The sequence below is a fragment of the Pogona vitticeps genome, chromosome 2 (genome assembly GCF_051106095.1).
Source record: "Pogona vitticeps strain Pit_001003342236 chromosome 2, PviZW2.1, whole genome shotgun sequence".
Lineage (NCBI taxonomy): Eukaryota > Metazoa > Chordata > Lepidosauria > Squamata > Agamidae > Pogona > Pogona vitticeps.
Window position 1 is genome coordinate 116329949 of NC_135784.1, and position 24479 is coordinate 116354427.

General features: G+C 41.0%; 1 protein-coding gene across 1 annotated transcript in view; it reads right to left on the reverse strand.

Annotated features, from left to right (window-relative positions):
- Positions 1-858: 858 nt before the first annotated feature.
- The window catches only part of RARS1 (arginyl-tRNA synthetase 1), a 26982-nt gene continuing 3361 nt past the window's right edge, over positions 859-24479 (reverse strand). The window contains exons 2-15 of the mRNA XM_072990265.2: positions 22590-22724; positions 20273-20467; positions 18186-18297; positions 15809-15909; positions 13989-14110; positions 13443-13563; positions 12926-13055; positions 9663-9767; positions 8762-8940; positions 8094-8203; positions 4302-4407; positions 2286-2458; positions 1918-2165; positions 859-1064 (exon numbers count right to left, since the gene is read on the reverse strand). Of these exons, the coding sequence (XP_072846366.2) occupies positions 955-1064; positions 1918-2165; positions 2286-2458; positions 4302-4407; positions 8094-8203; positions 8762-8940; positions 9663-9767; positions 12926-13055; positions 13443-13563; positions 13989-14110; positions 15809-15909; positions 18186-18297; positions 20273-20467; positions 22590-22724 (1947 nt within the window). The 3' untranslated portion in view covers positions 859-954. The remainder of the gene's footprint in view (positions 1065-1917; positions 2166-2285; positions 2459-4301; positions 4408-8093; positions 8204-8761; positions 8941-9662; positions 9768-12925; positions 13056-13442; positions 13564-13988; positions 14111-15808; positions 15910-18185; positions 18298-20272; positions 20468-22589; positions 22725-24479) is intronic.

Here is a 24479-nt window from a genome sequence, read left to right on the forward strand (position 1 = left end):
TATCCTGCATTTTTTTGGAAACAGAAAGAGGGGAGAAACATAATGCATTGACTTACAAGTGGTACTTCTAAGTTAATATAAAGGTAATACTTAATATGTATACTATGCACTTATATTTGCAAACTGTCTAACTTTTACTGTAAATACTGTTAAAATAGTTGCATCTACGTTCAGACAATACGCCTTTAATAAAAAGGTGCTGCATTCAATAATTGCATTATTGACTTGCACAGATGGATTTGTTCATGGAGACCCATTACAACTCCATGGCTCTATGTGTCTCTCAGTCATTGCACCAGACTGGCTGGCAAGCTACTCTTCACATCTGGCTAGTATGAGCTTTGCAGGCTATTGGGATGTTCTGAGAAAACATGTCCCTCTCATCACATTTTGCTTCAAGGCTGGTATCCTGTTGCTTTTTTATGGTGCATCACTGCTCTGTGGACAGAGGGCTCTGGCTGATCTCTACCTTGTGGTTAATCAACCCAGAGAGGGCCCCATTCCTTTAAAGAAGACTTTCCTGTCATGCCAAGGGCCGCCACGATGGGTAGAAAAGAACCACATGTGGAACTGCCTGCTCTGCAGCATGCTTCCAGGTGACAGGCCAGTAGCTTAAACATTACAAATTGTGTGATGCTCTTTTAAAAAAAATCTCTCTTTTTTTTTGGCCTATATAACTTGGTCGTAATCAAAGTTTTACATGAAATATAAATTTAGGTAAAATAAAGAATTTATCTGAACCCTATTTGCCTCCTGCTATGTACCAAGAGAGAGAGAAGCTTAACTGGGGCTGATACTGCCATGCAGTTGCTATCATTTTTTTCCAATTGCTCTTCATGAAGTGAGGGACAATGGAACTTTTATAATTCACTATTTTTATTTTAAAACAATGGGTCATGATAGTCAACTGATTTGATGTTGGCAAGTCTGTTTTTTAAAAAATTAAGTCGATAGTTACATTTTCTGGACAGGCTTGATTCCCAAGATGTCAAAACCTTTGGCCATGACAGCCGCTGTTGCTTCACACAAGAGCATTCGCCACATGTTCACTTTGACTATTTTACCTAGGAGATGAAATAAATAACACAAGGTGAGATGCAGCATGCACATCAGTAGCTAGTCTCCTGGCAAACCTAGCTTGAAACCACCCACCTCGCCCACCCCTGCCTCTTAGCACAGCAGTGCTACACATAATGATGCTGCCTTCAATTTTTAGCCAATGATTCACATTCAGCTTATGCCACAGATGCACTTGCCACACCATGAGATTATACGTAGCTGCTGCAGTGCTTTGCTGCTTGATTCTGGACACATGCAAGTTCATTTAGGATGAAACATCATTTTGCATTGATAAAAACCCATAAGTTTATGCATGACAAAACTAGCAGACAAGTAGGAATTTAACAGGACTAAGACTGCTACAAGGAGTGAAATGTTAGATTAATTATTTAAAATGTTAGGCCTGCATTTTCCCCAGCCCTGCGTTCTTCCCTGACATTTAGATTAAGTCGTTTGTATTTGACCAGTTAACCTTTCTCCCTCCTCTTGTCATCTGGGCAGGAAAGTTTGAAAAGGCATGTAACATGACTGATGGGGTTTTTAGATCTTCTCTCCCCATGGCACAACTAAAGCTGCGGGGGGGGGGGGAGATGCAGCAGAGATATGCAGAGCCTGCTCCAATCCATATTTTGTTGAAATTAATTTTCACTGCAGTGGGATTCTCCCAATATAACCCTCAAACTGGTCCATAGATTTTGGGTGGGTGGGGGCTCTGGGGAATTACCTGGAAAAGGGCTGTAAGTGGGTAAGATAGAAGTAGAAAAGCCAGTTACAAGTAAAACTCAGCTTGTGCAAAGCTGGATTCTCCCCTCTACTCCCTCCATCTCTCCTCATTACAATCTACAAGTCAAAACTTACCAGTCTGTCTGTCCTTTTCCACACAGTAGCAGTTGTCATAGAATTCAGTAAAGGTAGTGGCCAGTTCATAGAGATAGTCACAGAGTGCATGTAGTAAAAGGTCATCCAAGATCTTCTGAATAACCTCGGGGAACCTCAAAATGCACTTCCCTAGCTTCCATTCTTTTTCATGGTCCAAAATTATTCCTGTTGTTCTAGCTGCCTTCTTGAGTGTCTCTTCATCAATATTGGCCAGCCTTGCTATTGATCTGTCATAGAAACAAATCTCATGTATTAGAATGTCCCAGAATTTATTTGAACTTCACAAAGATTAGTTTTAGCAGAGACACTACCAAGAAAACTGGATCTCAGCAGAAAACTTTTTTTACCTGATTCGAGTGAAGGCATAAAGTAAATATGCTGCTGTATTTCCTCTGTCATCCAGCATTTTGTCAAAAGAGAAGATATAATCATTTATTCTATTATGGGAAAGATCGGCATACTTAATGCAACCAAAAGCAACGGAGGTTTGGGCTGCTTTCAGTTCTTCAGGTGTCAGAACCTGTGAGACAAATAAAATACATTATATCTAGATATAGAAAGCTGTAAAAGAAAGTACAAAACAGAAGAGAGGGAAGGAGTGAACATGTACAAAAAGCCCTAGAGTAAGTGTACAGCAGTAACTGAAGTGGACCTGAGGGGAAAGGAAACACACTATAGCATTACAACAGATTTTAACACTTGGTGAAGAAAGAGAAGATTTAAAACTTTTTAAAAAATAATCAAGGACCTCTTCCTTGCTTGATTACATTTATTATGTGTAGTACTGCCGTGCTGAGAGCAAGGAAGGGGAGAGGTGGGTGGCTTAACAGTATACTATACTGCTTTTGACACATGATAACAGTTTTTTGCTACTATGTTGCTCTTTCAAAAACTGCTTTGTTAATTCTTGCATTCTCTCCTGCCCAGTGCATCCTTTTAGCTACATAGCAGATGCCAAAAACAAAAACTAAACAAACAAAAAGTGTAATCAAAGCCACCTGACCCTGTAGAGTCCGTGACGGAAGGTGACTTCTTGATGGGACCTGCTTTAAGTCTAACAGAGTAGGGTGGAAAGCATGCATTGGATGAATCCGAGTCTTCAATAAACACTGCAGCGAAAGAGCCACCTTGTAACAGGGCACAATGCTAAGTAGTGTGCAAGACAGAGGTGGGCAAAACTGGGTTGCAACTCTCATCACCCTCTGCCAGCAACGCAAAGGATGAAATATGATGGAAGCGGAAGTCCAATATCAGGAAAGCCACATGTTGCCCATCCCAGGTGTAAAGGAAACTCACAAAAAACATCATTTTGGGTTGACTTTACAAGTTACCTGGAACTATTCAAAGTGGTTAAAAAGTGGGGGGGATACTGTGTGAAACTTTGAACTCATTAAGTTGAGAACAATTACAGATGTGATGGCAAGGGCAGGCAAATTGTAACCCTACGGATGTTGCTGGGCTGCAACTCCCCATCATCAGCCTTAGCCAGCAAAGCAAGTGGTAAGGGGATGATAACAGTTGTGATCCAACTGTATTGGAAATGTCACCAGTTGTTCACTCCTGCAGTGATGTATTAAATGGCTTTAGCCGTTCAGATGAACACTCAGTGCACAAGGAGCCTGAAGTTGGGTTTTCTAAACTGTCATTTGATGTTCTGCTGCCCTCTGCTGGACATATGCCTTATTTCTCACATGCCTCCCCTTTCCATTTGCTTGGGAGCACATGCTTTTTGCTTCAATATAGATAAAGGTACCCCTTGAAAATTTGCCCAGTCGTGTCCGACTCTAGGGCACGGTGCTCATCCCAGTTTCCAAGCCATAGAGCCAGCGTTTGTTTGTTCATAGACAGTTTCTGTGGTCACGTGGCCAGCGCATCTAGACACAGAACGCTGTTACCTTCCCACCAAGGTGGTACCTATTTATCTACTCGCATTTACAGGCTTTTGAACCGCTAGGTCAGCAGGAGCTGGGACAAGTGACAGGCGCTCACTCCGTTGCATGGATTCAAACTGCTGGTCTTTCAACCTTGCAGCCCAGAGGCTCTGCAGTTTAACCTGTAGCGCCACCATGTCCCTCTTGCTTCAATATACCCAGGCACTAAATACAGCTGTTGAAACTGTGAGAATGAGATTGGTCCCCATCTGACCATCTTCCCTAACTCTCAGCAGTGTGGTACTTCACCATGGTGGAGTCCTAAAAAAAGAAACAATGCCTTCTTGGCATTATATATTATGACATATGGTTCACCATGTAAATTATGATTATGAAGTATATTCCCTTACAGAAGCCAAGCTGCAGAAGGAAAAATAATAATAATAATCTACTTCCTTCTCTGCAGTGGGAGAAAAAACAGCCCAATATTACCTTATCTCTCTCCTTTTCCTTCAGTTTGTCCATTGATCTCTTCAGTCCCTCTTCAAGAAGGTCAATCAGCCGTACTGTATCTCCAGAACGTGTTTTAAACTTTTTCCTCAGGGCAAAAAGAACAGATAGAAATATTCCTAGGTTGAAACTGCATTTTAAATCAGAAATCTAATTCCTGATTTATACTGGCATCACAGGCCTTTATGCCACCATCATTCTGTTCTGTCAGATGGCACCAGGCATACACAGGTTGATGCAGGTCTATGGAGAAATCAACAAAATCCACTGGCTTTTCAAGTCAGAGGCCATTTCAGTATAGACATTCAGTCACTAATCTATACAGATACCAATGAGAACTATATTCCTGCATTACAACTGTAATCAGACTCAACAGGACCACGGCAGATAGTCAAAGAAAGACAAAAGACCAAGGAAAGATCACATAAGCAAGAAGAAAGGAAAGAGTCAGTGACGGCGGGAACTGATTACGAAGGAGCGGTGGGAAGGACTGTTTCTCACTATAAAATGTGGCACTTCCTCCTGCTTGGACACCACTTAACCAGCAAATCCCCGTACAGGAATTTTAAAAACCTATTCCCTCAAACTGTAGCCATAGCCATAAAAAAACATGCAGGCTGAAATCCAGTAGTAAGTTGCAACAAAAGTAGACCCGCTGAATCTGTGGGGACTTGACGAGTCAACTCTTCCATAAGTTGTAATGATTCAGTGGGTCTAACCTAGTAGGCTGAAATTCACTAGCAACTGCTACTGGATTTCAGCCACTATATGCAATGGGCAGGTGGCTGCAGACATTCCTCATTTTCAAGGAGAAAAAGATCAGGATTCTGACATGAACGAGACAACTGCACAGCTGCTTCTGCATTACACAGAGTGGGAAAGTATGCAAAAATAGTGCTGTGTACAACAGAACAGCACCAGCTTTGTTGCACAGCTGTGAGGAAAATGGTAACACTGTGAAAATCACAAAGAGAAGATGGCAGGTGCTGAATAAATAAATAAATATTACAAATGAAGTTACTTGGGAGTAAAGAGTATAACCCAGTATGACATGTACTTAAATGATAACGTATCTTATTTTAAAACCTTATTTGCAGGGAATGGAAGTGACTTTATTCAGTCCTCTCCAGGCCCAGCATATCCATATTAGTACAGTACAGTGGTGCCTCGATTAGCGACGTAAATCTGTTCCAGGAAAAATGTTGCTAAGCGATTTAATTGCTAAGCAATTTTAAAAAGGCCATAGAAATGCATTAAAACATGTTTAATGCATTCCTAGGTGCTTAAAAACTAACCTTATGCGAAGATCCTCCATAGGGGCGGCCATTTTCGGTGCCTCTAAAGCGAGGCAAAACAGCGGGCAGCCATTTTGTTTTTCCGGCGGCCATTTTGGAACCGCCAATCAGCTGTGCAAAAAGGGTCGCTTTGCCATGATCGCTTCCCCGCAATCATCGCAAAGCGATTTCCCCCCATAGGAGCCATCGCTAAGCAATCGCTCTGGTGATGGCTATAACCCCATCGTTAAGCGATTTCATCGCTCAATGGAGCGATCACTAAGCGAGGCACCACTCTACTTCAATGCTAGAAATCAGGTTCAGGTTCACTTAAGGATTCAACTACTGACTTTTTTAAACAAACAGGGCAAAAGCATAGGATGAAGGTGCAGTTCCTGTCTATGCACAGGATTGACTGCCATACACTTCATGCTTTTTCCTCTCCTAGGAGCACACTAGCAAAGTGGTGGTGAACTGCTTCCTATGAAGAATGATTAAGCCATAATACTGTAAAAGCCAATTGTGGCTGCAGTTGATGCAGAACAATCAGATCAGCTGGATGCCACAGTCAGAGCCCGAAGTGGGCATCATCTACAAAACTGCATGATTTTCTCTCTCTCTCTCATTCCACCCCAAAAAATTTAGGTCAAGGGCCGTAAGGTGGCCTGTGACCTCTCCTCCCAGGGCACTGCCACCTTTGCTCTAGAATAATGGTTCCCAACCTTGTCCCCAGATGATAAAGGACACCCTGACACTCCTCCAGCAGATCTTTCCAGAAGACATCAAGGCCCTTTTCCAACACTACTTAATGACCAGCTATTTTCAGTGGGATAATTTCTATGAACAGACAGAGGGAGTGGCCATGGGGAGCCCCCCCAGCCCAGTTAGAGCAAATTTCTACGTGGAACATTTCGAAAAACAGGCCCTGGCTTCGGCACCCTTTGCACCCACATTCTGGTTCCGATATGTGGATGACACCTTTGCAATTTGGAACCATGGTGAATTAAAATTGGAAGAATTTCTAAACCATCTCAACAGCATCCACCCAAATATACAATTCACCATGGAAAGAGAAATAGAGCGCCAACTCCCTTTCTTACTGACCTCCGACTGGGACACAAAGTCTATAGAAAACCCACCCACACAGACCAGTACTTACACAAAAACTCCAACCACCACTCACAGCAAAAAAGAGGCATAATCAAAACACTGGTAGACCGTGCAAATCGGAACTGTGAAGCTCAATTTCTCAGCACTGAACTCAACCATCTGAATTGGGCCCTACAGGCAAATGGCTACTCCAAAAATGAAATCACAAGAGCCATCAAACCAAGAAAACAACACCAAACTGAAGAGGAAAAACAGCCACCCACAAATAAAGTATTTCTGCCATACATCAAAAGCGATCACGGAACGTATGGGGAAACTTTTGAAAAAACACAACCTACAAACAGTATTCAAGCCCACCACAAAAATACAACAAATGTTACAGTCAGCAAAGGACAAATTATAGGAGTATGCCAGATACCTTGCAGTTGTGGCCAGGTATATATTGGAACCACAAAATGCAGCATCCATACCAGAATCAAAGAACATGAAAGACACTGCAGACTAAAACAACCGGAAAAATCAGCAGTAGCTGAACATGCCCTAAAATAAGCTAGACATTAAATTCTATTTCAAAATACTGAAGTACTGGACAACACCAGTAATCATGTTAGACTGCACAAAGAAGCCACTGAAATCCATAAGCACCCGAAGAGCTTCAACAAAAAGGAAGAAAGTTTAAAACTCAACAAAGCCTGGCTCCCAGCACTGAAAAATACAGCCTGCAAAAGGTCAACAAACTCCATCCAGCTACAAGGACCGGTGATCATTGCACACAAAAGTCCAGCTAACAACACCCATCAATCACAGTGATAGATCATCTCTTCCTCTTATCACAACAATACATCCACAACAAAAAACATGCTGATCACAACCACACATCTTCTGAAAAGGACAAAAGCTGATCCCACAGCTATAAATACTCAACTACCCAAGCAAACTGCACCAGAGCACTGACAGAGTTCTGACTCCTGTCCTCTGAAGATGCCAGCCACAGAGACTGGCAAAACATTAGGAAGTACAACCTTCAGAACACGGCCAAAGAGCCCAAAAAACTCACAACAACCATCCCCAGATGTTCTTGGACCAAAACTTGCACCACTAGCTTTCTAGATTTCTGGGGCCCCACAGTTGGGAATCATTGCTCTAGACAGTGTGAAATGCTCTTGAGAAGCTTCCAATGCAACACTTAGACCTGTAGATGAAAGTGGAAATCTGGCAGTTCTAATATGCAAGCACATACAATACTCTTGAACACACAAGAACAGGTTATTTAAAGTATAAAAGCACAGAGAATACACTTTGTGATCATGGACAACCAATTCTCCAATCATGAATACCAAGCCTTTCAGTGATCACCAACAGCAGCAAAAGAAATTATATGTCAACTTACTTGTCTTCTCCCAACACAACACCAAAAGAAGCATGAACTACTCTGGTCACCTTGGGGTCATACCAGCCAATCATCTGAGCTGCAGCAAAAATTGTTTGCAAGTGCATAGACTGCAAAGCAAAAGGAGATTAATGAAGCAGGTCTTAATTCTACATGTGTTCCTGGTACAGGATAAGGCACCGTAATGATTAAGGCCCCTCCCCAAACTTTTTTTAAAACACTAGTGCACAATGGGCTGAGAGGCACAGTAGTAAGTTCCTTTTCGTTTTGGCATTTGTGCAAGGGGTTGTCACTACTCCTCACTCAGACGCCCCACTGTATTCAGCAGGAAATGTTCAGCTTGCATAAACGCAACCCGAAGCTCCCACAGAGCGCTCCTCCTAGGAGGACCAGCCTTTGGAGAGAATCTTACCTAACAAGATTCTCTCCAAAGGCTGGTCTACAGGGGAAGCATGCAGGTATGGATTGGCTCACGGGCTTTAGTTACCTTATTAAATAATTGTGTTATTTTATTGTCACTGCTTTCTAGAATTCTTTAATAAGGAGGCTCAAAAAAAGTTTAAAATATGGTGTGGATGTAATTTATAGAGCATCCTGCTTCAGGACACCAGGATGAACTGCCAGCCAAGGAAATAAAGGAAGACAAAATGAAAGTCAGAGAAACTCACCTGTCCACTATCTACTACATAGATTATACCGTCAGCTTTTTCTTCCAACAGCCTCTGCTTTATTGCTGCTAAATCAGATGTGTCATATGTGAACCCTCCATCTGATTTCACAATTGTCAAGGGAATAGAGCAACCTGGAACAAAGACAATCTTCCGGCCATCATCCACTTGTACAAACCCTAAGAACAGAGAGTGATAGCTTGGTAACAGAGGTATAGAAACCAAAGAACATCTTATACTGCAGAGTGATGTGCAAATTAAAATGGTAATGGAAAAGCACTGAAGAAATAACATGGAAAAACACAGTGTAGAATGTGGCCAGCTTTCAAAAGGCTGTGAGGACAGTTATTCTGAGAGAAGGACCTGCAAGTTACCTTGGCAAATCAATACTCCAGTACCTGTGCTACTGAGATAACATAAAGATATGGGTGGAAGGGGTGCCATCAGAGGTGAGAATCAGCAGGAAAGACAAATAATTTAGTACCTTGCACCTGACACATCTCTCCCAGGAAGCCTTACCCACCAGTGGACCTAACAGCTGCTTTCATGAGTGGCATATAGAAAAGACTGAACATAACTAGAGATGGGGGTTTCTTTGTATTCATATACGGATATCCCTGCACAGGTAGCAATAATGAGGGTCCAGCCCCATGGATCTGCCGCTCACTGATCTGCCACTGATTCTTCCAATGGCTCTGCATATCATGATCTGTGAGCCACTCTTCAACCTTGCAGCGAGATTTGTCCTCCCGCCTCCTGCCAGGAATGGCTAGCCGATCACGATCTGCGAAGCCATTGGAAGAATCATGGCATCTGCGGCACCTTCCCTACAGGTTTTAGAAGTCACATGGACCAAGGCAAATACTTCAGTTTTTTTTTCCAGTTATAACAAATGTGTTACCTCGTTTTTCAAACTCGTTCACGACATCGCACATCTTATCTTGATAGTAAGATTCTCCTCTTTCTATTAGGGAGATATCTAAACAGTCATAGATTTTTTGGAATTCTAACCACGGAAGACAGTGAAATGAAATAAAAACACAAGAAAATGAAGGATTAGTGACACTGGTTCTTGGCAAAAATAATTATTAGCTTCACAGTAATATAATAGGAATGAAGGTTTGTTAAAGACATTTACTGGATTTACATCCAGTTTCTTAAGCCACTGTTAAATCATCTAAAGGTACAGCATATATCCACTTGTAAGTAAGACTCCCTGAATTCAGTAGAGCTTATTCTCAGTTAAGTAGAAATAGAATTGCAGTTCAAGACTCCTTCACAACCCCTATATCAGACAACACTGAGCTTACAGGCCACACAAGGGCCTCTAGGATCATTTTTGTGGCCCTCAAGTTCAACGCAGTCTTCCCAAGCTTAAACATGTAATCATCTATTGTTGTTAAAAAAATATAAGACTTTGACTGGTATTATATAACAGATACAAAACCCTAAGTATCAGTAAAATATTGGTGTGATGTGCATGGTGTTCCTAATTACTGCCGGGTTTTTTCTGCAGCTTTGATAGTGTTATTTCAGAGATCTGCAGCTAATTATACTATTTTATAAAATTCTGTGGCATTGTTCCCAATGTCCCGATGACTATGGGGAACATTGAAATGTGTTTCATTCATTCACAAGTGAGTTGTTTCTATTTTCAACTCTCTGTATTTTGTTAATTTTCGAATTCCTCATCTTCAGCTCTGGCATCCTTTGGAACTGCAATGTCAATTATCCAGACATTTCTTCATTCTATTACTGTCATGTCTGGTGTATTATGCTCAAGGTGTCCCCCCTAAGATCTCCCACGCTATCCTATATCACATTACAAAATGCACGACATTCAATCATAGAATCTTAGAAAAGTGATGTTGGAAGGGACCTACAAGACCATCAAGTCCAGCCCCCTGCTCAATGTAGGAATACAATCAAAGCATATCTGCCAGGTGATTCGCTAAATTTTTCTTGAATGCCTCCAGTGTTGGAGCACTCACCAGCTGCCGAGGTGACTTGTTCCACTGTCATACTGCTCTAACAGTTAGGAAGTTTTTCGTGATATTCAACCAAAATCTGGCTTCCTTTACCTTGAGATGTGGGCAGTCAGGTAAGGGGAAAGCTAAAGAGGTAACCAATAAAAGAACAGAATGTGGCTGAAGGAATATGACTCCCTGTAAGTGCTATCTCTGAGCAAGGTTTTAAAAAATGTCTACATGGAGATTTATGAAGTGAAAAATTCTTGCTTTCTTTAGCCAAGCACCACCGTTAACTGATCTGATACTTGGGCTTACTGTACTAATTAGCACTTTGTACTAATTAAAGGACAAAGTAGTTTGAGTCTTCAAGTGTTTTTTCTCTTCTGGTTTTTTTACTGCATGGCTTCTCCCTCGGCAGAACAGGGATTCCTGTACCTTCTTGCTTCTTTCAGATTTTCAGGAGTTATTACCCTGTTTCCCCAAAAATAAGACAGGGTCTTATATTATTTTTTGCTCCAAAAAATTAGGGTTTATTTTCAGGGGATTTTTTTTTCATGTACAACCATCTATATTTATTAAAATGCAGTCCTGTCATCTTCTGGCTGCTGCACAATGGTGGAGGGTGGGGTTTCACTTAACTGGGGCTTATTCAGGGGGTAGTGCTTATATTAGGAGCATCCTGAAAAATCATACTAGGGGTCATTTTCAGGTTAGGTCTTATTTTCGGGGAAACAGGGTAGTAAGCCAGAATCATTCAACGGCTAAATTTACACTACAGTAAATATTGCAAAAAGTTTGAGTCTTTATCAGCAATGTATCCAGCAAAAAAATTATACAGGATTATAAGGAGTCTGACAGCAATATTTTTAATTAACACAAAAGGCAAGCATTCCTATTATTCCCTCTTGTTGACCAGTCTCTTAACAATAAAAAGATCTGACAGGATCAAGTTCCTTCCTCAACAAATAACTGCTACACAAAATAGAAATTACAATAACACTTTACAAAGCATGGTAAAAGCACATACCAGCTACCACAGAATACCCTAAAACCAAATCCATAGTGGCATGGCACCACATTTCATCTGCACATATGGAGCAAAAGGACCATCGGTGCTGCCATTTCTTACCCATCTTCTCTTTCTCACTCACATGGGTACAATATGTACCCAATCATCTTGCATGCATTTTATACAAGAGCTATACAACAGAGGAACTTGCAGCTAACAAAGTACATATCTCTCAACTCTGGAACAAAATACAAAGTGCTACACACACTTTTGTGATGGGGACAGTTACGTCCTGTCTACCGCTTAAAGACAACTAAATGGTAATTTAACATCATGGCAGCCTTAACATGTCAAAGCCAAAAGAAGATGCCTTATTTTCTTACATACAAGTCTTCTACTCAAGACAGAATGATAAATGTAGCAAAAACAATTTATGGGAAGACATACGGATTGTGTCCAATAATTAAGAATAAGTACACACTATCTGTTTTAAAGGGATGTGATGGTGCTGTGGGTTAAACCGCAGAAGCCTCTGTGCTGCAAGGTCAGAAGACCAGCAGTCATAAGATCGAATCCACACGATGGAGGGAGTTCCCATTGCTTGTCCCAGCTCCTGCCAACCTAACAGTTTGAAAGCATGTAAAAATGCAAGTAGATAAATAGGTACCATCACGGTGGGAAGGTAACAGCATTCCGTGTCTAGTCGCGCTGGCCACGTGACCACGGAAACTGCCTACGGACAAATGCTGGCTCTATGGCTTGGAAATGGGGATGAGCACCGCCCCCTAGAGTCGGAGACGACTGGACAAATTGTCAAGGGGAATCTTTACCTTTACCTATCTATTTTAAATAAATACATTACCTCTCCTCACAGGGTTCATTGTAACTAATAAAATACAATAAAAAGAAGAACATTTCTTGTGCAAACAAATCAAAACAACCTGTTGTGCAGGAAAGTCCCACATTGTTGAAGACTGACACTAACAGCCTTTGGGTTGAACAGACTGACAGCCTCTGTACTGAGTGTGGACTTTTTTGTGCTTCCAGCAGTTATCTACAGAGCAGCCATTTCTTGAATGCCACCTTACATCTCACAATTTTCATAGTTCTCATTTTTTTTAAAGTGTCCAATATGAAAAAGGAGACTTGTTAAAAAGATAGTGATAGGATATTTCCAAAAGTCACCTTTCCGGGATACATCGCAAATCAGTTTCCAAGCCTTAATGAAATCTGGATTTTTGCTCTGTAATAGGACCACACACTGGTATGCACGCTTCTTAAACTCCTCCTCTGTATCAAATCTTCTTTTGGATTCCTAGGTTAAAAAAAAGACAGACACACCACAGAACAGTATGCTTCACAGCAGATGTGGGCAATTTGTGGCCCTTCAGATATCCTGAACTACATCTCCCACAATCCCTTATTGGTTATGTTGGACGGTGCTAAAGGGATGCCTAAACAGCAGCAGAGCCAAAAATCAGATAGCAGGGGCCTTCCCATAAATTGTTCCATGGTAGTTAGTGGCTGTCATGTAAGAATATTGCAACACGCTCATTATAGCCATAACTCTTTTCCACCAGAATACTGCCTTCTGGTCTTAAGATTGCCAGGATGGGACCTGTGGAAACTGGTATTGTGCACATCATCTAGCATCTTCTATGGCATCACAGGAATCACCATCTATTTGAAGATTAGAAAATACCTTATAAAAAGCTTGAAGATCTCCAATGGGGGGTGAAACAGTCAAATAATCTGGGAATTTATCTTGCAAGTGAGCAATCAGCATTCCAAACTGGGTGCCCCAATCTCCTAAATGGTTTAATCTAGACAGGAACAAGCACAAAACCAGTGAAGAATGCAAAAGGGGACTGAAAGCAAAACTCAGATAGGAAATAATGACATTTAAAAAGCTTGAACAACATGCCTCATTCAGGTCTATTCTAGTCATGGGGGTTCACCCAAAACACCGGAAAAAGACTCTAGGAGACCACTGCAAAGGCAACCTCCTTCACGAAGCTGACATAATTTGCATGGATTGTTAAGAATCAGATCATAAATTATGTGTGAAACCTTTTTTCTAAGGGAGTCTAAAGAAAAAGGGTATGCACAGTATGTGCATGGAGGGTTGGGATACTTTTAGAGGGTTACACAAAATAACTGCACTTCAGTGATACCTAACAGCCCCCTCTTATTCCACAAGAGAAACAGTGGTGAATGTTTTGAGCATGACTACCACTACTGAACTTACCGTAGAACATCATACCCCACAAATTCAAAGAGACGACACATGCTGTCTCCAATTATAGTTGACCTCAGGTGACCAACGTGCATCTCTTTTGCAATGTTAGGAGAGGAGAAATCAACCACCACCTTTATGCAGGAGAGATAAGAAAAAAGGAAGAAAGAAAAAACATATTCTAAAACAGGGAGCAGCTGTTGTAAGCATTTGCTCTCAGCATCAGCTGAAGGCTACATCATGTTGGCGAATGGTGAGAAACACCCAATGACAACATCAAAATCGAAACTGAAAATCACCATACACCCATGTCCAGTTTTGATTTCTCAGGTTTCACGGATCGGAAGACTTGGAGAGGCAACCCTTTTGTGCAAAAAGACTGCTACTGGAAAACCCATTGCCCCTTGTCTCATTTCACTGTGGGGGTATGGACTGTGCTGGGTGTGAAGGCTGGAAAAACTCAGTTGACAGGCTGCACCTTGCCCACCCTTAAGATGTTTAAGTTGTGGTGTCCGCATAGTATGGGGATACTCACAATGGTGTAGTGGACAGAGTAATAGATGAGACTGGGGTTTGAATCATATGCATTCAATTATACAAAATGTTAAACACAACAAAGCTTGAACATTTCACATTAGCCAATTCTGTGCTGCTGAAGAAAAAGTACACTGGGAAATGGACAGAGTATCCAGTTTCTGTTTTCAAGTCGCATATTCATCGGTATCTTTCAGGACTGTCCATGCCAACCAGGCAAAATCTCATGCTGTTCATGTTGGTAGTATATAACAATCTAAATTCTGTACAAAGGTCTGTGCACAACAACCTGTTTTCACACAGATTCTTCACTCAATTCACCAACTGCCATGGCCAGGCTATAGACACTGATTGTCTCAGAAGGCTTAAAAAAAAGTGTTACTAATTCTCTAAAAGACAGAAATAGGAAAACTGAGAGTCTATCAGAGGCACTCTAACAGGAAAACACTGCTGCTCCATACCTTTTTACACCATTTCAAATTCAGGATGCATTTCTCATTTGTTTGAAAATGAAAAAATGAATTAACAGTAAAGCCAACAAAGACATGTCAGTACTCTTCACACATGATTGTGCGTACGACAGCACATGACTACAATTTCAAATGGAAAGCACAAGCCAAACCAGTTGATGTTTAATCAATTTAAACAGGGCTCTCAATAGTCTCATGTAGTAAAATTCTAAGCATTCCAAGTTTCACATTCATTGTGTTTTATGGGTTCTTGAAAAAAAATTCTTATAAATGGTTTGGTATAAAACAGCATGCCTCCTGGGCAGAACATTATATTCCCTGAGATCTATAAAATGAATTTATATTAGTTCTTAATGTCAGAAAGTAGAATTGCAAATAACCAGGAATTATAAAATGTAGCAAAAAACATATTCTGATCATGTTCTAGGATTAAATTAAGAAAATGTATGTTTAGAAGGAAGGAAGTATTGAAAAAGCAAACCAGTTTCTCCTGGATGAAAATAATAATAATAAAGAATTAATTGTGGAGGCATGTTCCATTTATTAATTGTAACTAAGATCAAAACAGGCCCCATGTACTTCAAGAAAACACTGCTATGTTCACAAAGGTATGTGCAGGGGATCCTCTCAGAAAACTCTGCCACACTGTGTTGTGGAAGGTCTGAAGGCAAAAGGAAGCTTAAAAGCTCCCATGTTCACAGAACATGAAGCCTGGTACTCTGGATCTCAGCTCTTGAGCTTCTGCAAATGAGTGCACATTGAGAAGAAAATGAACATCTCATTATAAATACTTAACAGCAGCACCTAAGAAGACACGCACTGTGGTACCTTTTTCCTCTTGCCAACAGCTGGGGGCTGAACACCATTCACCAGCATACTGCTCAGCTGTTTAGATACAAAGTCTTTTCTGAGGTGTACATTGATAAAACCTAACGCAGAGAGGCATAAAAAGGAAGAATTGTTACTGGGACCACAACATATTAAAACTTATATCGCCTTTGCATTGAGCAAACTTTATAAAATATTGCAGGACTGCTGGTAATAAAGCAGCATGTCATTTGCAGTCATAGTGAAAAACCCTACCCCTCACTGGTTCCAAGTACCTCCATAAAATATAATCCAGACAACATACATTGTTCCATAAACAGCTTGGGTCAGCAATACATTTTCTGGGAGGACTACTTTAAGTGAAAGGCTACGAATCACCACTTCAACCTTACCTCAAAATCTGCCCTGCTAGCAGTTCTAGTGCTATTTCAGATACTGAGACCATAGTTGCAAGTGCCAAGTATTAACACAGAAACATTTTTTCAACAAAGAGGCTTATTTGTTATTTTACAATGGAACCTCTATTCAGGCATTCAATATGAGAGCTTAGAAAATAGGACCTAGGATATTCAGTGTGCTGATTTGCATGGAGACCCTCCACAAACAGAAGAGGATTCCCTTTTCAAAACCATCACTTTTCATGCTGCTTTCAGCAACAATGGAAATGGTATGGCTGGTGCACTCTCTTGTGTAATTTAACCTACTGCTGAATGTCTGAATAGTGCTTTAAGTCACACACATGATGCTATGTAAGAATGTTCTTTCTATTCATGGGCATTTGTAAAATTCAATCTGAAACCGTCACTCTTTTGAAATTGTTGCTAGCCTCTTCAACTGACCCAACACTTTAGACTATACAGTAATTTCATTGTTCTTAACTGTAATGCTACTAAAGATAATTCCTATCCAAGACAGGCATCAGAAGTAAAATTTATATACCCTGTTTCCCCAAAAATATGACCTAACCTGAAAATAAGCCCTAGTATGATTTTTCAGGATGCTCGGAATATAAGCCCTAACCCCAAAATAAGATTCAGTTAAGTGAAACCCCAACCTCCACCATTGTGCAACAACCAGAAGAAGATGACTTGACTGTATTTGAATAAATGTAGATTGTTGTACATTAAAAAAATAAAACATCCCCTGAAAATAAGCCCTAATGCATTTCTGGAGCAAAAATTAATATAAGACCCTGTCCTATTTTCGGGGAAACATGGTAGAGAATTTTCATCTAATACACCTCTAAGACATGAAATGCCTGAACGTATTGCCATCTACTCGTCTACTTGATTAATGTACTCCAATTAATGAAGGTGAAAGCAAGCCCTTAGGGCTTGGGAGTTCCTGTTAGTCTTCCTTTGCACCTTCCAGACCCAGGAAGAGGACAGGTGGCAGAAAAATCCTTCCATCTGCTAGATAAGCAGGGTTTTATTCATATTGGACAAATGAAGAGGAGATGGTGGCAGCTACTAACTCAAGGTGATATAAAAGTAAGCCCTTCCCCATAAGCTTTTCATTGAGGCTGGCTGGGAAATAATCAATGTGACAACCCCAGACCTACTGGAGTGTGCCACACTATAATTATGCTGCCACCAACCATTCCCTATAAGGAGTCACACAGACCAGGAATGGATTTTTAACAAACAAAAGAACAAGGTTTATTTAAATAACAAACAGGGTAAATAAAAAGATCAAGTAAATAAGATACTGTAACGTGGCAAAGTCCCAAACATATACATACAACAGTTTGGTTCACACAGAACACTTTAAAGTAAAGCACAGACCCTGAACCTATCAGTTCTGGCTACCCAGATAGAGACCTGAACCTATCAGGTATGTACTAACTGACACACAGTTGTACCCAGTCTGACACACACTCCCACTCCTCACTCTCCACACCAGCTCCAAATATATATACAGTACAGCTCCTCCCCCTGATGTCCCGCCTTCCACTCCCCATAGGATGGAACTTTCCCTCCAAACCCATGACAGACAGGTACCATCAGTGCTGTATGTAACAAGCATCAATTCCTGCTCAGCCATGGAAACTGGGAGGGTGATAGCAGCAAAACCATTCTGTAAATGTCTCGCGTGTCTTGAAAACCCTACCACAGGTTGATGTCACATAAGTCACACAAACAGCCATCCAGATCACTAATGTCTTATGTCAAGAAGCTGTTAGAACTCTTGATAGACTGCATAAATACTGGTGGCTGAAGCCTTTCGGGGGGAAAAAATTGAGAGTTCCTGAGCTAAATCTCTTGTAGTACAATCTTCATGGACCCAAAATGTCCTCAAGTCCTTTGTCAAAGTACTTCTAATATTAGATTTAGACTCCCCTCCCCCCCAGGCAAAAGCAAATATAGAGTAACTATACCTGGCCCAGCAATTTCAACTTTCTCAATACATTCGTTGTCAGGAATGCTTCTGGCAATCTTGTCAGCAATTTCTCGTGGGCTAACTTTTTGCTCCTTAGTTTTGAGCAGTATCTGAAAATCAAAACCAAGGCTCTTTGTAGAATTGCTGACTGAAGGAAATGCACAACACCTTGTCCCAAATTGCCAACCTGTCGTTTGCTACCAGCATCAAAGAAAGGTCAGAATTCTGACAGGGCAGAAAATCCCTCCCGGTTAAGTCTGGTAGATGCCATCAATCACTGGTTGAAATCCAGTTGGCACAACTCTGCCATATAAATAGTGATTCTGGCCTTTTACCCTGGGGAAGCCTTTGCACTGGAGCAGAAGGGACCCTTTAATATCAGAAAATCCCCACTGGAGCCTTGAAACCTGAAGTGCGAGGGGTGGGGGGGAAGATAGGAAGTTTTAAACAAATTAAAAGATTAATGTTGCCAGGTGATGACATCATCACCATTTGCAACAGGATTTCAGCAATTTAAATACTCATTTCTCCAGCTGTGAAATAGGAGGTGAACAGCTATTAATTCCACTTCTAACGGTTAAACCAGAAGAGCAAAAATGCTTATTTTGAAGGCACATTTCCAAAGGCTGGGCAATTCTGTGCTTCCAATATAGAATTATACCTTTCTAACAGGTTACTCCTCACAGCAAGAGCTCCCTTCTCTGACATACCCTGCAATTCCAGAAAAGAGTTCATGACATAAGGCATGAGCCTACGTGCCAGACAACAGCCTCTCCCTGTGGCCTGCCAATGCGGAAAAAGCCCTCACAAATGTGTTTTGTCTTTGTACATGCTCATTAGCATACCATGCCTGCATTCCAGATGGAAGGGCCAGAAAACTGTCAATTTTAGAGATACACTGCTTCCTTTCTCTCACCTCCATGTATGCCCTACTCTTTCTACTATACTCTTCAGGCGGTATTGAGAATTCTGTTTCCGAACATTTGTCTGAATGTTACCCAGAAGAATATGAAATATCCCAAAAATGAATGATACATCAAGAACAAGTTACCATTCTGTCATGTAGCACACGGAGTTGAAACATTTGAAGCCAGGGGCTGAAGGCCAGAATGCTTGACAGCAAATTTTTCTATTCCTTTCACTACAACTAGTAATTAGAAGATATTTATTTATTTATTTTGGCCCAACAGTGAATTTTAGTCACATTCTCTGTAGTTGAGGTGGGAGGGAGGCAATATCCCTTTTTATAGGAGCAGGTATTATTTTAAGAGAAATTTACCACATGTTTCAGGAGATGGAAAAGAGGGGCAGAAGGAGGGTGTAATGTATTTACTACCATCCAACGTACTACCCAGCCAAGCAAACTCCTAGCACATGCGGAACGACATAAAAAATAAATCTTGAGTGTCTGCTACAAAATCATACAAGGACTGTGATGATCTGAAAAGTGCCTCTGAGTCCCACTGGGGCTACTGATAGGAAGGCCCTATGTCTGACATCAAGATACAAGCACAATACAGAACTGAGAAATTTGCATTGGGCAAGACTCCCAGGAGCAACTTAAAGAAAAAGCCTTTCTCTGCTGCTGTGCCCCTAGATTCACACTCCCTAGCCCCACATACTCCACTCGCAACAGTCTAAAGACTTTTGGCCTTTAGAGTGTAAATGATACACTCTAACTACCACATGATCCTTCCAATTTTTAAAGTTAAATGGAGCTTTTATAAAATAGTTATATTGGTAGCTTGTCAAACCTGTTTCCCCTTATCATTATCCATATTCCATATATCATCTTCACAGAAATTATTTCTGGAGAGCGGGGACACAAAACCCAGTTGTTGATGGCTATATTATGTTGCTAGAATCCTTGTTTGAATTTTTTAAAAAATGAACAAAAACACTCCTTACAATTGTGTGATATATTTCTGTGTTTTAAAAAAGCTAATAAAAAAGATGGTGGTTTTCCCAATTAGACTTACAAATTAGAGCTGCGTGATGAAAGCTGATCTAAGCTTCACCTAGGCAGTTCTGTGTGTTTGGGTGCGACATCAGAGAACAGCAAAACATTTTCAAGTTATCAGTTACCTGAGTTATGCTCATAGCACTGTTACACTGGTAATCACCAAACCTGGACTGCTGACTTGGTGTTACTGCCAGTGGAGGGTTTTCTAGGTCTGGATAAGAAGCTTTAATAGCCACACCAAAAATTTCTTGAAGGAGGTTGTTGATATTAATCATGCCTTCTGAAGGTTTTCCCCTATTCTGTTCCTCCTGAAGACTCTAGAGGAAAACAAAAACATATGTTGTATATCCACCAGAGCAGAGAGACCTTTGGAATAGAATGTCCTAAACCAAGGCCTTCAAATGTAACCCAAGATATAGCCTTAACAAGGGATCACTATATAGGTGTCTTCAATCCAATGAACATGAATTCCCAAAATACTGCCACTTGAAAAGGAAACTTCTGCATATACCATGCACTTACACACCTGATTTTTTTAAGTAACCTTGTTAATAGTAAGAGGCACACTTTGTGAAAACATACTACTCTTGGATGAACAAAGAATAATTAGCCCTGGGGCTCGGTAATCTTTGCTCTGTCTGGTTTCATCCACCTAGGAGCCTACAAAGGCAGAAAAGCTATCTCGCTTTTATCCTTCACTACCACGACACACTTGTGTGTTGCTCTTTACAAATGCAATGGGAAATTACAGAACAAATGTATAGCAGTTACTTGCAATTAAGTGTCTTACTAGGGAGAAATGTTTTTATGTCTATTGCCTCACATGGCTGCTGTGTGAATGACAATAACAACAACAAAGCAGGCTGAAGATCTTGACGGCTAGCGTATACACTTGCAAGTACAGTGCAACAGTGAAAACCATACTGAGTTCTGTGCATACAATGGTTTGCTGCACAAGCTTTTTGTACATTGTCTCCTTGTGTAAGGAGGCATTCAGTAGCTCTTCATACACAGGGGCAGAAGCTGTGTTACAATAAGCTGGGACCTTTTGAAATCTATACTGGCATCACAAAGACCATACTGGAGTTCGGGAGGCAGAGTGTTGCATTCCACAGAAGCTGAAGAGGATTCCAACCCTTGTCACAAGGGAATGTACTAGTGGGATTAACAGAACTGCCATTTTACACAGAACTCTACGGGGCTTCCTAGACAAGTAGACTGGCTGACAGGAAGGACTGCTTCTTCCTGGACTGAACCCCAGTTAAAGCAGCAGAGCCCAGCCTATTTTTTCCTTGAGCAGACCTGCTGGAACAGTTAGCACATCATTTTTTGTCATTTTCTCCAGTCTGACATATTCATGAGTACCATGTATATTCATGAGTACCAGTTCCAAAAGTGTCTCTAATGAGGGACACTACTAGGATGCAATACAGTCTGTTTCTCTTATTCTAATGACATATGCTTAGGAAAATAGCTGGTACAGATGTAACCAAAGTCCACAGAGTAAGCAGCACCTGTGACAACAGAAGTTAAACACCGAAAGTCCCTTTGGTACAATAATCCATACCAATTTCAGGATAATTGCTTTTAAAAGCAATTTTTATGAGTCAGTTTTCAAAACATTGGTGAAACAGAACTTTATTGCCCCATATCCAAAATAAGAATTAAGTCAATAGTCAGCTGTAAGAGGATTTCCTTTATTACTTAAAGCCATTTCCTTGCCATCTAGAGGCAGTTCTACATCACAAGCTTTCATATTTCCTGGTTTGGACTTTCTTAAAAAGGTACAGCAACTCCAGAAGATTCACAGCAATGGTGTAATGCTGCAAGTTCTGGATGTGGTTAAACTCATTCTGCCACCATACAACATAAGGCTTCGAAACAGCATCATCATCTTCTCCTCGCTTATTGAAGGACTCTTGTCACAATGACACCCTTTTCTCCTCTGCCATTCCCACCAAAGAGGCTATACAATTTCCCAACTTCTGCTCCTGGCTACAGCCCAATGAGGGATACGTGGTGGCATGCTTTCTCTGGTTTACCTACTCTGCAGTCCTGGGGAGCTTCCCCTTCTTTCTTTTTCATGTGTAGACTATTACTGCAGCTTCCCAGCCACTCTTTCCTCTTCCTCTGGCTCACTGCCTCCCTGCTTCTACCCAGTAGGCTCCTGATTCTATTTGCCTTTATTTTCTGGCCAAGTTAAATTCTGCCAGCTTTTCATACCATGGGCTTCGGGTCCCTGCCACTGTTCCTGGCCAGAGCTCTCTCTTCTTTCAGTGCGTCATGTTGCCATAGAGGCTCTTTTGCTTCTGGAAACCACTCAATCAACTCACAATGATGCATCCTCAGTCATTAATAAGAACAAATGACAGCTCCGGGAACCATGACAACCATTAACATTTTCACACACATTACACTTTATTCAGGGAGGAAACATACCTTCTGCAGAACATTTATGCGATATTTAAGTTTCACATTCTCTTCCCGCAATCCCTCCAAGCTTGGGGAAACTCCCAAACATCCACAGTTTTTCAGCCGGTCAATTTCTGCAGTCAGGAACTTGATTTCCTTTTCCTAGAAAGCCAAATAAAAGCAGTTCTATATAAGGTACTCTCTGATTCCCTTGTGCACACCTTGCTCTCTATAACAAACAAAAATAAAAGCACTCTGACACCTGAAAGACAAACAGATTTATTTCAGCATCAGCTACAATGGATTACAATGTACTTTCACAGACAAATAGGGTGCTATATTTAGTCCCAGCTTTATAAACACAGGAAACATAATTGCAGAGTTGAGGATTAAGTGAAGAGAGATACAAACACAGCAAAGGAACTGCCAAAGTGACAATACCATTACTACTAATAGAGGTAATAAGTTGCCAAAGTCTTGGCCCTAGGTAGACAGATCAACCAATGGATATTCCATCTAATTGTGGCTTAACATCGAGTCAAATTTGGATCTTTAGCCCAATTCTAGTTTTTATTGTTCATGCCACTTTCAATTACCCATTTAAGTTTGTTGTTTGTAATTTTTACTGTATGGGCTGGGGTTTTCTCTATTTTGTGGGTGAGGAACAGCCAGACTGGCGACCAAGTGAGGACTTCCAGACTTATGCCAGGGTACACCCCTTTATCCAAGTCACCACTCCAGGTTACTGATATTTACTCCATCTTGGCAGGTTCTCCACCTATTAAGCTAAGGAGGGAGCATGTGAGTGGAGGAATCCTTCACAAACTGGGGATTGAGAATACTGGAGATTAGCATCTTTTTTCTTACTGTAGATGTCATGTCAGAAATTCCACATACTGTTCATTCTAACCCTACCCACTCTTGCTTCTATATGTTTCCTTTGTTGCAATGTAGATTTGGCATTATTTCAAATAAGGTAATGACTTCAAAGAGAAAAGAAGACTGCCATCATTGCTCCATGTCATGCTAACAGAAACCAACATTATCAATGATCAGAAATCACTCGTTGTCTGTTAAGTATCTCTGATATGCTATTTAACTAACAAGATAATTTAGATCAGTGATCCCCAACCTTGGGCCTCCAGATGTTCTTGGACTTCAACTCCCAGAAATCCTGGCCAGCAGAGGTGGTGGTGAAGGCTTCTGGGAGTTGTAGTCCAAGAACATCTGGAGGCCCAAGGTTGGGGACCACTGATTTAGATAGAATGCTCATTCAACAAACGTCCATTTTGCTATGTAAGGTCATACCTCATTCCTCACTATTAACTATGCCAGTTAGGACTGATGGGAGTTCCAGACCAACCATTTCTGGGGGATCACATTTTGCACACTCTCCCCTCACCTGTTCTTAAAGTAGGTGAATGTCTCTACATAAATTGATGGAAGCTGGCTGGATAGCTCAGTGGCTGTGGAGCCAGAAATTGGGAGTTTGGTTCTTCACTGTACCTCTGGTGAGGAGAGAGAGCCTATATAGCCATGGGCAAGCTGCAGTCCCAGGGTTCCTCCAGAAGAAAAGAATGGTAAGCTACTTCTGAGTATTCTCTACCTGGGAAACCCTGAAAAGGGTTGCCATATGTCAGAACTGATGTGATGGCACATGATGATGATTAACTTGAATGAAATCAAATTCATTGATTTCAAGGACACGTATTTCCAGGACAGATACTAGGTTTGCACATTACATTAAACTGTTTTAGCATTCTGAGGATGAGCAATAGAAAATCTTGCATTTTTATGAATACCTCCTTCCGCCCATTGGATAGCTGCAAAGGGAACAGAAGCTTTCTTTATTGCTTTCATTTAGACTGCTTCATCAGCTCTAAAGGACAGACCAGTATCCTTATGCACAGCTCTACA